The sequence below is a fragment of the Apium graveolens genome, chromosome 10 (assembly GCF_009905375.1).
Source record: "Apium graveolens cultivar Ventura chromosome 10, ASM990537v1, whole genome shotgun sequence".
Lineage (NCBI taxonomy): Eukaryota > Viridiplantae > Streptophyta > Magnoliopsida > Apiales > Apiaceae > Apium > Apium graveolens.
Genome location: NC_133656.1, coordinates 146,807,170 through 146,821,903, shown reverse-complemented (window position 1 = coordinate 146,821,903; position 14,734 = coordinate 146,807,170). Strand labels below are relative to the sequence as shown.

Genomic DNA, 14,734 nt, shown 5'->3' with positions numbered 1-14,734 from the left:
ATAATATATAATAAAATAAATATTTGTGATTGGCAGGATTCAAACCTAAAAGTTGGAATATGGTATATTTCTTTAGTTACTGAATCTAATGGTCATGATCATTAAATTAAACAATATTCGATGATCATAATTGAGGAGTCCGTGAAATTTTTTCAAAATAAAAGATATTTGATTAATCAAACCAACTAAAAAAGATCATATCAAATTATACCCTATCTCAATTATTATAATTTAGTATAGATGTAATAATAGATAGATTTGACTCCCAACAAGATTTTAAATATTAGTTTATCATATCATGACAATTGGGGATAAGAACGAGGTTAATGAAAATAAGTATGAATCTCAAAAGAATTAACTGGAATTCACATTTAAAAGAACAACTAAATTAAGGCTCAAAACGTGCATTAGTGATTCTTCAACACTGATGCAGGCGCATGTATAAGTCCAAGAATTTCACCACACATCGCAACACAAATTTTGCAGAACCAAACATTATATTATAGGTTTAATGACCTTTTCGGCCTCGAGATTTGTTCCAACGTACCCATAAAACTATGAAATTTGATAGCGTATCTTTTCAGTTATCGGATATTTAAAATATGCTTTTTTACCTTTGACCGAGACGGGTCAGAAAATATTCAAAAAATGTTCAAAAAATGTTACGTAACGACGAGACTATTTCGATAGTCAAATAAGTTTAAAACTTTGGACCTTAAAATTTGGGATCGCACCCACGAGCCCATAAAGAAACGGACATTTGGAACTGAGCTCACAAACTCTAGTCTCAAAAGATGAAGGATGGCTTAATCAGTTAATGCAACTGACAATTCGTTCGTTTCGTGTACTTTCGTGTTTCGTATCATGAATGCCCAATCCAAATCTGAACCGTTAAGGATTCGTTTTGTTTCGTGTTCGTGTACCTTCATTTCGTGTACGTTTCGTGTACGTTTCGTGTCGTGTTTCGTGTAATTTAAAATTAAAAATAAAAATAAAGATAAATAAAATATATATTTAAATATTAAGTTTTTTATTAGTCGAGTCTTAAGTTAATAAGTCATAAAGACTCAAGTGTATTCAATTATTATGAAATTTAAATTTAAATCTATTTTATGTACATATTATATGTAAAATATTATTGTAAGATATATGTATTTATGTAATTTTGATAAATTTATTTATTTCATGTACTTTCGTTTCGTGTCGTGTACCCAGGTATAAGCCCAAAACCGGCACTAAATTCATCCGTGTACTTTCGTGTTCGTGTACCAAAAATGTCAAACGAAACCCGTTATTTTCGTGTCGTGTACGAAATTGCCGGCTCTAAATGCAACTACGAATGATGCAAGGATAACACCATCACAAACACGATCTGACTGCATCACTGTCAAAAAGGTTGATGCAAGTGACTTGGAAAAGGGATCAATACAGAATGTCCAGAACTATCACTTTGTTCCATTTGCTCCTATACGTGTACCTAAAGCGAAACCTTCAAGTAATAACCAGAAGCAGATCCATGATTGGGAAACTCTTGCCAAAACACACAGTCCTTAGAATCATAACCTTGGTATTGCTTCATTCTCTGATGCATCGTTCAATGTCTTTGAATTATTGTTGACTCCAATGGCGAGTCAGACAAAAATTGGCATGTGATGAGTAAATTGACTGCCCACCATAAAATAAGTTATTTATTGCATGCCTTCAAGTGTCACGCTCACTTCTACATTTATGTTTATTTCTACACATTGTTATTTACTTTGGCTGTTAACTCTCAGCTCTTAGTGGAAGCTTGTTATAAGTTCGTCTTCTAATGCAGCAACTAATATTTTACCTTCAAATTTTTTTTGCTGTATTTTCTATTTGTATTCAATTGGCCTGAATTAGAGCAATTTATACTAATAGGAAACTACTTTCTTTTGATATTTCTTTCAGCTTTGAGAGATCTATTTTGGTTGGGAGCGTGGAATTCTTGGTATTCCCAAGTAGCTGATGGGAAGAATCAAATACAACTACAGTCCTAATTTCCGTTCAAGATGACAAAGAAGAGATGGGGAAGAGGTTGAATGCATATGTATCAGCTTCAAATGGCCATCCTCTAGTTACTGTGAATTGTAATATTTCCATTCACTGTCATAATACACCCCATGTAGGGATTATTTTGCTTTCTTCTACCTTTGACAAACTAGATGTGATTTTAGAAATTTATACATGCTTGGAAGCTCAGACAGTCAGACTTTATATGAGCAATTAAATGTTTCTAACATGTTTGTTGCATGTATCTTATATATGGTAGATTTACTTGGTGAACAACATAAACATAGGGTGTCAAGTTCTAGTCCTTGTGTTTGTAATGCCTAGAACTGCCAGGATCCCCGGACCCATGACCATAAACAACAAAAAATCTTGTTTCAAACTTTGCATTGACCTCCAAAGATTGATGACCCGTGATTGCTTCTGAGGCAAGGGAAGTTGGTTCTATTGATAAAGATGGTCCCATCAGCTTGAGAAATAGCATAAACAAAAGAAGTAAATCCACTTGCATGAGAATGCATACTTCCAAACGCTGTAGATGCTTTTTGTACTCCCATTGTTGCTTAAACTGTTGCTGCTTGCAGTCAAGCTAGCCACCTGGACTGGTGTCGGTATGTCATCTATAGTCTGTGTTGATTTGGGAATAGGATCATCTTGTGACTGTTGAATCGAAAGCTAGGTGGACACCCGTTTATATCATATCCATGTAAACTTTAAGGGTTTATGGGTGCAATTTTAAACTTTAAGGTTCAAAAGGTACGTTTTAAACTTATCTGAATATTGGACAATTACTGAAATAGCCCTGCCGATTTCTGAACAATCTCGAGTCAAGGGTAAAAAAACATATTTTGGATACCCGAGGGTCAAAAAGGTACGCTTTCAAACTTTAGGGCTTTATGGATACACGGGTGAAAACTTTGAGGGAGAAAAGGTCATTAAGCCTACATTATATTATAGGCCTCCAAATGCAGGAAACCCTTGAACTAATCAGGGGACAAACGCATCAAGACTAAACCATACAATTATCAATATCTATCCGACAACAATTAGGAGACATGACATATTCAAGAATACGAGGAAAGTTTTTAGAGACCAGAACAGCCAAATTAAAATGTACTGATAGTACTGAAACTATAAAGGTTGAAGTACAAGAATATTAAACAGAAATTGAATAAAAATGTCTAAGCTATGGCTAGAAGAGCCATACAACCGGCTCCAATAAGCAGGGAAACATTAGCTCCTAACTGAAGGGTTCTGTTGTTTTGCAATCTGGAACACTTAAAATCAGGAGCAAGAAGATCAACCAGTGCCATGTATATTAATATTCCTGCTGATGCTACATTAAATAGCCCTTCCACGATCAAAGCAGTTGAACTATTCTCGTCATATACATTCGTTACTGCCATGCCAATTCCAATTCCTACCGGCATTGTCAACGAGAATAACAGTGACCTTATTGCAACTGCCCACGATTTGAATTTGCCCTGCACATCACATCTATTATAGTTTATGAACAATTTCGTCACTCCTGCTTCACATGACTAATATTTAATATATCATCTGTCATTGTAACTTAGAATCACTTAATATTTTGGTATAATGGTACTGGTATTATAAGTTTATCGGTATATGGCACATTAAACTACACTTAATCAATATCATCTTACAAACTACTTCAGTGAAACAACGCCAACAGAAAACATAAAACATTTTAAATTTTGACCCAAATGAACTGCCAAGTCTGTTAGAAAGTGAGAGGCTGAAACCTAACGGCCTTTTAAGAAGCTTGGACTTCCTCTACAAAGATGAACGAATAAAGATCAGCCATTCAGCCTATATTAAATGAAAGATCAGCCTAAATCAATCTAGTGCCTTTCAGCCTGAAACTATCCAGAATTTCCAATCCCCCCTAGACAGACACCTATCTTTCTGGAATGCTCCTTCGAAAGTAACTATTATTGTTGGAAACGTGAATGGGCTAACTCTAATATTTAAAACACCTGCTGCTATGTATGTATAATTATTTTTGATAATAAAACAGACAAAGCACACTCTTTATATATAAATAAAAACTACAGCTTTTGGCCTTGTTTCTTTCTTTCAAGAGTTATGACTCTTTTTTTTCTCTCTGATGTTTTCAAATTTTTGTAGTAATGCTATGTTCCTGGATATGTCTATTTATAGTGTACAAACTTCTTATGTCATTGCTTACATATTATTTTAACTAGAAAACATGCAGCCTACCTTATATCTAGCATTCAAACTTGACTCTTCCAACTAGTAGCTCAATGATAAAACCCAGCCTTTCATTTTAACAGCTGCTGCATACCAACGCCATACAACTCCCTGATTCTTAGGAAGACTTCTGTGTATTTCTTATGTGAATAGTTGACCATGCATGCATAACAAATTATTGCACCGAGCTGCCTACCATTTTTCCTGGATGAAGATTTGCACTACATTTATTCTTTTGTTTTATTCATTAACTATGCATCTGGAAGAGTTTGACATTCTAACACTCCCCCTCAAACTCGATTTTGCATTCCGAGCTTCTGCTTCATTTTTCCAAACATATTTGGCTTCAATTGCTTTGTAAATATATCCGCTAAATTTTCTTCTGTCCTGCAGTGCACCAATTCCACGATTTTATCATTCACCTGTTCTCGAAGAAAATGATATTTAATATTGATGTGCTTGCTTCGACTGTGGGACACTGGATTTTTTGCGAGTGAAATAGCGGCTTTATTATCCACGTAAATTTTAACCGGACCTTCCTCTACAAGATTTAACTCGCCCAATATGTAGTCTAGCCACATAGCCTGGCATACGCATGCTGCTGCTGCCATGTATTCCGCCTCACATGTTGAGAGGGCAACTGTCTGTTGCTTCTTTGATGACCACGAAAAAATTGCAGAACCAATGTGAAAAGCATAACCCGAAGTGCTTTTCCCGTACATTCAAGTCACCACCATAATCACTGTCTGAGTAGCCTACTAATTTTGAATTTTGAGAATGCGTGTAAAACAGACCATGATCAAGTGTACCTTTTATGTACCTCAAGATTCTTTTAGCTGCCATGAAGTGATCTTGCTTCGGTTTTTCCATGTACCTACTAACTATTCCAACTGCATACATAATATCTGGACGAGTGAAAGTTAGGTACCTCAGACTTCCAACCAAATTTTTGAACAATGTCGGATTTACCGACTCCCTCGTTGAATCAATTCTAAGCTTTATGCTTGCTTCTGCTGGCGTGCTCACTGGCTTGCATTCCTCCATTCTGAACTTCTTTATAATCTGCTCCGCATATTTTTTCTGAGACATAAAAATCCCGTCTTTGTTTTGCTTCACCTCGACTCCAAGAAAGTATGACATTTGACCAATATCTGTCATCTCAAATTCGTTAGTCATAACTTTCTTAAAATCATCAAACATACCAGGATTGTTTCCAGTAAAGATCATGTCATCCACATATAAGCAAACGATCATAATATCTCCCCCTGAATTTGTTTTCGTGTAGAGAGCATGCTCGTATGGACTCTTCACAAAACCATTTTTCTGAAAATACTCATCAACCCTTGTATTCCACGCTCTCGGTGCCTGTTTTAGGCCGTATAAAGCTTTCTTTAGCCGGTAGACTTTATCTTCCTGGCCTTTCTGAACATATCCTGGAGGTTGTTCGATGTAGACTTCTTCTTCGAGATAACCATTTAGAAATGCTGACTTGACATCCATCTGAAATATCTTCCACTGGTTCTGAGCTGCAATTGCTGTCAGAAGCCGTATGGTATCAACTCTTGCAACTGGAGCGAATACCTCGTCATAGTCAATGCCATATCTCTGCTTGTAGCCTTTAGCCACCAACCTCGCCTTGTATTTCTCCACTTCTCCGTCTTGATTCGTCTTGGTTTTATAGACCCACTTGACACCAATTGCTTTGTGTCCTTCTGGAAGATCTGTGAGCTCCCATGTATCATTCTTCTTGATTGCGCCAATTTCTTCATTCATGGATTTGTTCCATTTGCTTTCTTCAGAAGCTTCTTCAAATGTAACTGGATCACATTCAACCATTAAGCAAAATAAGAAATAATCAAAGGATGTTTGTACCGGACTTGTTGCTTCATAAATATTATCCAGACTCCGCATCTTTCGTGGTGCTCTCCCTGAACTGCTGCTTCCTCCCGTGGATGGTGTCGATCCAGGAGTTTGTTGATTTGGACTTGGTGGAGGAGTTTGATCATCATCTCTGTCATCTTCAATGTTCTGGTTATCACCGTCATCGTCATCACCATTGAAAAATAAACCAGCAACTTTTCTTTCATCCTCGCTCCATCTCCAGTAATCTGGTTCATCGAACTCAACATCACGAGAAATGATTAATTTCTTCGTCAGGGGATTGTAGAGTCTGTACGCCTTGCTTCTTTTGTCATATCCGGTAAAAATACACTTTTCGCCTTTGTCATCCAGCTTCTTTCTTTTTTGATCGGGAATATGGGCATAAGTAATACACCCAAAAATTCTGAGATGTCCAACTGATGGTTTGCTTCCGCTCCATGCTTCATTCGGAGTTTTATTTCTGACACTTTTTGTTGGACAACGATTCAACAAATAAACTGCGCATTAAGTTCTTGGCAAGTGCTTTGCTTTCACCATACTCCTTGCCATGTCAAGAATTGTGCGGTTCTTTCTTTCTGCAATGCCATTTTGTTGAGGAGTATATGCTGTTGTCAACTGATGATTGATGCCATGTGCTCTGCAAAAACTTTTGAACATGTTTGAAGTATACTCGCCTCCTCTGTCTGATCTGAGTGTCTTCAAATAATATCCACTTTGTTTTTCCGCCAGTGCTTTGAACTCCTTGAATTTATCAAGAGCCTCCGATTTTTCTTTGATGATATACACCCAACTTTTCCTGCTAAAATCATCAATAAATGTTAGGTAATACCTATTACCTCCAAGTGATGGAATATCAAATGGACCAGCTATATCTGTATGAACTATCTCCAATGGCCTCCTGGCTCTCCACGATTTTCCAACGGGAAAACTTTGTCTGTGTTGCTTCCCCTTGACACACGCTTAACACAAATTTTCTGGTTCGTTGATTTCTGGCAAACCGTCTACCATCTTTGTCTTTGACAATAATTTCAGGCCAGAAAATCCAAGATGACCATATCTCAAATGCCACAACCATGAGTCATTTTTAATGACCGACTTTAAGCACTTCTGCACATTTGTTTGCATATCAAGCGTAAACAAACGATTCTTTGACATCTCAACATTTGCAATCAATTCCCGAGCTTGATTTCTGATAATGAGGGAATTGTCCTGGATTTGTATATTATATCCTTTCTCCACAAGCTGGCCAAGACTGATAATATTATTTTTCAATGCAGGAATATAATAAACATCATTTATATATTTCTTTTCACCTTTCATTGACATGATTGTGACGGTACCTTTTCCTTTCACCGGAATCTTTGACGAGTCACCAAAAGTAACTTCTCCGCTGATGGTGTCGTCTATCTCCATGAATAATTCCTTGTGACCAGTCATGTGATTACTGGCCCCTGAGTCAAGATACCAAACATTCTTCTTGCTTTCCTCGTCTCCTTTGTAAGTGAGGAACATAGCAGTGCCAACATCTTTGTCTTCTTTTGCTGCTGCAAAATGACTCCTTTCTTCCACTTTTGGTGATCTACATTCATAACTGAAATGGCCAAATTTATTACAATTATAGCACTGAAATTGAGACGTGTCACCTCGTTGAAATCCTCCTCATCCTCGGCTTCTAAAATTCTGACCACGGCCAGATGGACGATAACCTTCAGTGTTCTGGCTTCTGTTGAAGGACTGTCTTCCACGTCCTCTTCCACCACGGTAGCCACCTCTAAAGCCACCTCTTCCACGACCAGAACTGCTACTGCTTGAACTTTCAATAATGGACACCTTACTTTGCAACGCCTTTTCCAAATGACTTGTATCATCATACTGGTTCATCCGATGTTCATGCGCTTGAAGTGAACCAACTAACTCATCAATGGAAATTGTGGATAAATCTTTTGACTCCTCAATAGAAGTAACGACATAGTCAAATTTTCTTGTCAATGACCGGAGTAATTTTTCCATGACCCGAACATCATCGAGACTTTCTCCATTTCTCTTCATCTCGTTTGTCACTGTTTTTAAATGAGTAGCATATTCACCAATATTTTCTGAGGCCTTCATTTTAATATTTTCGAACTCGCCACGAAGAACTTAGAGCCGCACCTTTTTAACTTTTTCGACACCTTGGAAAGATTTTTGCAAAATCTCCCATGCCTCTTTCGCCGTTTTTGCATCTGAAATTTTTTCAAAGGTAGATTCGTCAACACCTTGAAAAATTGTATATAGCGCCTTCTTGTCTTTTTTCCGGGATTCCTTTAATGCCGTCTTCTCGGTATTTGGTAGTGCTACTTCAGCGGCAGCATCTGCGGGCTCAATAAACCCACTTTCGACAATATCCCAATTGTCGTAGGAACCGAGTAACACCTTCATCTGGATACTCCAATTCCCGTAATTTATTGCCGTTAATTTTGGAATATTTGGTTGCACTATATTTGCCATTTTCTTGAACGGAACGCTGGCTCGGATACCAGTTGTTGGAAACGTGAATGGGCTAACTCTAATATTTAAAACACCTGCTGCTATGTATGTATAATTATTTTTGATAATAAAACAGACAAAGCACACTCTTTATATATAAATAAAAACTACAGCTTTTGTTTTGTTTACAACACTAAGGCTATGGCCTTGTTTCTTTCTTTCAAGAGTTATGACTCTTTTTTTTCTCTCTGATGTTTTCAAATTTTTGTAGTAATGCTATGTTCCTAGGTATGTCTATTTATAGTGTACAAACTTCTTATGTCATTGCTTACATATTATTTTAACTAGAAAACATGCAGCCTACCTTATATCTAGCATTCAAACTTGACTCTTCCAACTAGTAGCTCAATGATAAAACCCAGCCTTTCATTTTAACAGCTGCTGCATACCAACGCCATACAACTCCCTGATTCTTAGGAAGACTTCTGTGTATTTCTTATGTGAATAGTTGACCATGCATGCATAACAAATTATTGCACTGAGCTGCCTACCATTTTTCCTGGATGAAGATTTGCACTATATTTATTCTTTTGTTTTATTCATTAACTATGCATCTGGAAGAGTTTGACATTCTAACAATTATCTAATGCATATGAAATGGTTATATATGTTATGATAGTAGAGCGTGAAAAAAATCAAGGCATCAGACAATCTTAGCTTAAGCCTGGATTTAATAATACCTACGCAGGACTGAGTAACAGAAATATCTTATTAGTCGGACTAGACATTAGGTTTCGATAATAATGCATAATGTTCATTAAGGCAACATGATCATATCTCACAATCTAAGACCGCAAATTGTATAGGCAATGAGTTGTAAAATATCCTATACATTCAAAGTCATGATATCCTACTCATTCAAGTTTTTGGTGACTTTTGTTACAGCGCTTGGTAGATTTTCAGGACCATATAACAAGAATAATAATGAAAAAGAGATGAAGGAGTAACCTGAGTAATGCATCCGCCGAGACCCATGCCCTCAAAAAACTGATGAAAAGCCAAAGCAAAAACAAGAGGCCATATCGTTGTCGGATTCTGAGAAGCACCGAGTGATATTCCAATTATAATTGAGTGTATTACTAACCCAGTTCCAGTACCTGCATACATTACCCCAATCCATAATAAATTAATTAATATACCCTATTACTATTAAAAATGTAACATATATCATATACGTAGGCAATAGTAGAAAATATACGTACTTCTGCAACAACCCTATGATGAATAAGCTGTTGGGATGGATCCATAGACCGGTTCGCGTGTCCGTGGCTATGAACATGCAAATTATTATCCAGGCCTTTTTCTATATCACCATTCTCTCCATCATTAGCTGCTGCTGCAGTGCTCTGAGATTTATTAGAGTTGGAAAAGAAATTAGTAGCATAGCATTCGATCATCAAAGTTCCAATGGCTGAGATCATCGTGAAAAATCCTGCAAACGGGAATTTCCCCCATGGATTTTGGTTCAAACAGGGAGATGTTAAACTTTCCGTAGCATCGGGAAGAACGTGTACAAATCCAGTTGTGATGCGTTACGTGGAGAAGAGAGTGTGGGTCTGCATGTTGCCGAGTCAGACAAAGGGGAAGGACGGGAAGCCTGGAAAAATAATGGAAAGAAGGACAAGGGGACCACTATGGAGCATGCATAACAACCTCAACGTTTGCATTTAGTTGCATTTCTTGTTAATTTAGGCCGCATTTCAGTAGAAGAATATATAGTACAGTAGGAGCTTTGGGAGTATTCATGCATATTGATAACTGTTTGTAATTTTCTATCTAGACTCAGTTCTGTAATCCCTGAAATTTGCTTAACAAAATGGCCCTTCATTTTGGCTCATTCTCTGAGTAATTTTCTTCGATCTTCCTCTCTATTATTGAGACTAGATTGATTCATCTTTATAAAAATTATGTTTTTCATTCCACATTTTATCACCCATATCATTGGTATCAGAGCCAACCGAATCTGGGACACTATGGCTCCAAATCGAACACGGAGTGGCACATCTGAGGATGAAAGCGAGGCATCAAGAACAAATCTCAGCAAAATCGAGGTAAATCTTCGTGCTTTGTTTGAGGCTCAGAATCAGACTTTGATTCAGACTTGCAACAATAATAATGTAAAAATAGAGCTGAATGCCAAATCCATTGCTGAGTTAAATGAGCTAGTATTAGGCTTGTCGACTCAGGTGTATAAATTAGTCTGGAATGACAGCGGCTTTAATGGTCATGAGACTAATAGTGGGAGTACGGGTCATGAACATAGGGGGAGTAAAGGGGTATCTTATGCAGCTAGAATGACTAGGGTGGATTTTCCAAAATTTGATGGGACAGATATGAGATCTTGGTTATTTAAATGTAACCAATTTTTTCAATTGGATGACATCACTGATTCACAAAAAGTGAGGCTAGCTGCTATACACCTAGAGGGTAAGGCTTTACTGTGGCATCAAACCTATATGCAAAGATTAAATGATGTTGTGCCCACATGGAGTCAATATACTGAAGCTATTAATGTTCGATTTGGTGAGTTATTCGATGATCCCATGACTGATTTAAAAGCTCTTAAACAGCAAGGCTCTGTACAAGAATACCATGATCACTTTGATGTCCTTAGCAGTAGACTAAAACTCTCAGAGGATTATTTACTCAGTTGTTATTTGGGGGGCCTAAAGGAGGAGATTCAGCTATCTGTACGAATGTTTACACCTACATCTATTCAACAGGCTCTTTGCCTAGCCAAGCTACACGAAGCTTCGATTAAAGTGAGGCAGCCCAAAGGTAGTAACAAAACTCATTTATTACCTACTCCTATGAGTAAACCTTTTTCTCAATACACTTCCACTCATCAACCCTCTTCCATTTATCCAAATAAACCCACTCTGGCCCTTCCCTCACCCACCTACAACAATATACGTACTTTAACCCCGGAAGAGTTGTCTGAATAGCGAGCTAAGAATTTATGTTTTTGGTGTGATGAGAAATATGTCCCTGGACATAAGTGTAAAGGCAAGAAACATCAGTTTTTCCACATTGAGGTCGAGGATGATATGGAGGGAGGAGAGTTTGTAGAGCAAGAAAACGAGCCAGTTGATGAACAAAAACAATGTGCCCAGATTTCAGTTGAAGCAATGGAAGGCATATCAGCTTTCCAAACCATGCGTTTGACTGGTCACCATGACAAAAAGAACTTACACATTCTTCATGATAGCGGAAGTACCCATAATTTTATAGATGCAGCTAAAGCCTTGAGGTTGAATTGTACTGTTGAAAAGATTGCACCTATGAGTGTTCGAGTAGATGATGGAGGTCTATTGTTGTGTGACAAGATTATCAAGAATTTTTCATGGAAGATGCAGGGCGTCTCCTTCTTGGCAGATGTATTGTTATTACCTCTCAATGGTAGTGACATTGTTCTAGGAATTCAATGGTTTTCTCAGCTTGGTCCAGTTTTGCGGGATTTTTTGCAGCTGACCATGCAATTTACATACAAAGGTGAGAAGGTGAAGCTTCGGGGAATGTCAACAAAGAAGTTAAGAAGAAAGCTGGTGGGTGGAGACTCTGTACATTATATAAATATACGAAAGAGAGGAGAGACAGAGAAAGGGAGAAGGGACATGAAGAAATTGATTCGTTGGCCTGGAGGAGTTTTCAACTTGGAAAAGAAAACAGGGGGGCAGTGATTCACAGGAGGGAGGGGGGCACTGCTGCTTAAAAAAAATGAATGGGATAATAGAGAAAATGGTGTGGGTTCGTGTATGTGTGTGTTTTTTTCCTTTTTCTTTTGGCGAGAAACTGTCACGCATATGTGGTTATATGGAATTAAGGATGCGTGTGATTTTCTCTTTCTGGCAGCCTGGTTTGTTCCGTATTTTGTATTTTAACGAACCAAAGTGCGGGTGAAAAATAACCCGAAAAATTACTAAAATAATTTTAAAATTCTCGTAATAATTAAAAGTAATAAATATAAAATTTTCATAATTTTTAAAGTATTTTTGACTTGCGTGCTATACCCGCATTTTACAATTAACGAACCGAGCTGCACTAGAAACAAATTCAGAAAATCACGAAAATAGTCTAAAAATATTACAAATATCCCGAAGTTTATAAAAACATAAATTTCGTAATTTTAAAATAATTTTTGAAACGCAATTTATACCCGCTTTTATCAATTAAACGAATCAACGTGCGGGTGAATTTAATCCCAAAAATTTCCAAAATAATTTTAAAATTCTCGGAATATTCCACACTTAAATAAATATGAGTTTCATAATTTTTGAAAAATTTTGGTATTAAATACAGATTTAACAAATAAATAATATCAGAAAATCATTTAAGGGTAAATAATCAATAAAATATTGATTTCTCAATTTTAAAAACTCCTAAAAATAATCAATAAAATTATGAAGCCATAAAAATGATTTTAGAGATAATCCACATATATTTATGAAAATAAATCTTGAATATAATCACCTTTAAATACAAAAACAAAACAACACAGTTTCACAACTAATTACACAATTAATCCTCGAACACCAATAATCACATATAATTAGTAACAAAATAATATCCAGCTAACTGAACCCATATACATATTTTATTTAATAAATTCGAATCACATCTACACATTGGATCCGAGAATAGATTACTTAGCCGCTAAGTAACTATAAAAACGATACAATTAATATTAGCATCAGATAATTATCAAAACCGGGCTTCTTATTATAAAACACTATATACGAAAATAATGTAAAAATATCCCGTCTCTCGAGAATACGAGTTTTGTTGATTTATCGAAATGGTTATCGTATCGAAAATCTAGCGTCTCGCCGCTCACGGGTCAAACCGTAATCCGGATCGAAAAAGTCAAAACACGGAAAATGTCCGGAATTACCAGATTAGGTTAGGAAGGAGTTTTCGGAAGAGTTTCGGGTTGTAAAAACGCAAAAACAGTTGAAGTTGGACGATTCCCGGCTTTATAAAATAGTTTTATAATTACTCAGAAAATAATTATTAAATCTATAAATCCTTATAAAATCATATATCAATCCAAAAATTACCTGAAAAATACCATAATTATCGGTATTTTATTCCGGACATATAAAAATTAAAATACTCAAAGAATATCACATATAAACATCCAAAACATCACTTCAATTACCAGATAATTCACCAAAATTCACATAAAAATCACATAAACAATTCCAAATAATAATAATAATAATATTTGAAAATATGGGATATTATACTTACCATGCTTATTTAAACGAGACTTGTGAACAAGAGTTGTAGGCCATCTAAATACCTTTCCAAAGAGCTATAAAACATACTATTTGAGTGAGTATTGAAGGAGATATAAGAGTTTGAAGTTTCTGCTCTGGTTTTGGCAGAGAGCAAGCTTTGAAAAATGGGGAGATGAAATGCTTATTTGATTTTCCTTGGTTAATTGGTGTGATGTTTTAGTTGTTTAGTTAATCTAACATTGATTTGATTAACCAAGGTCATAATACATGGCCATAAATCATCCTTGGCTAAATATCTTTTAAACCATGCTTATGTCATCAAGCACATGTCATCTTGCATCCACTTGTCCACACCTTGTGGTTTGATGATGTCATAATCCTTGGCTTCTTGTACAAGCTTGTCTCTTGGTTGCTTATTTGTTTTACGGTTCGCTTAATTCTCGTTCTCGTTAATAGTTTGAGGGATCATATCCGGGATCTTATTACTTGCGCTTCCCTGAATCTTTATTAATATCTTATATTCCTTTAATGATCATATGCTATAATCCTTAAATAATTTTAATTATGTTACCTTATACTTAATCTGTTGGATTTTCGGGAAAAACCAAAGTGTTCGAATCTGAATTTTGACGACCTTTACATACACTCATTTAATTTATAGAATACTAATACGATCTCAGAATTTCCATAACAGTACTTCTATATAGTGTGGTCTGATAATTTTCCTTAATCGGTACAATCAACAAAAAATTACTATTCATTAGGGTTTCAAAGATTCCAAAAATTGGGGTTATTACAGTCTCCCCTCCTTAAAAGGATTA

The 14,734-nt window shown here is 36.2% G+C and overlaps 1 protein-coding gene and 1 long non-coding RNA gene across 2 annotated transcripts; one reads left to right on the top strand and one right to left on the bottom strand.

The window, feature by feature from the left end:
• Positions 1–1,438: 1,438 nt before the first annotated feature.
• Positions 1,439–2,261, top strand: LOC141689283 (uncharacterized). Its single transcript, XR_012562327.1, has 2 exons — positions 1,439–1,567; positions 1,933–2,261. It is a non-coding gene; the product is annotated as an uncharacterized LOC141689283 (long non-coding RNA).
• An 895-nt stretch (positions 2,262–3,156) lies between these two features.
• Positions 3,157–10,199, bottom strand: LOC141691116 (zinc transporter 5-like; the record flags this gene model as incomplete). Its single annotated transcript, XM_074495859.1, has 3 exons — positions 3,157–3,515; positions 9,622–9,770; positions 9,872–10,199. Coding segments are annotated over 3 exons (780 nt in total), but the record flags the coding sequence as incomplete, so codon positions are not given.
• Between the last annotated feature and the right edge of the window lie 4,535 nt (positions 10,200–14,734).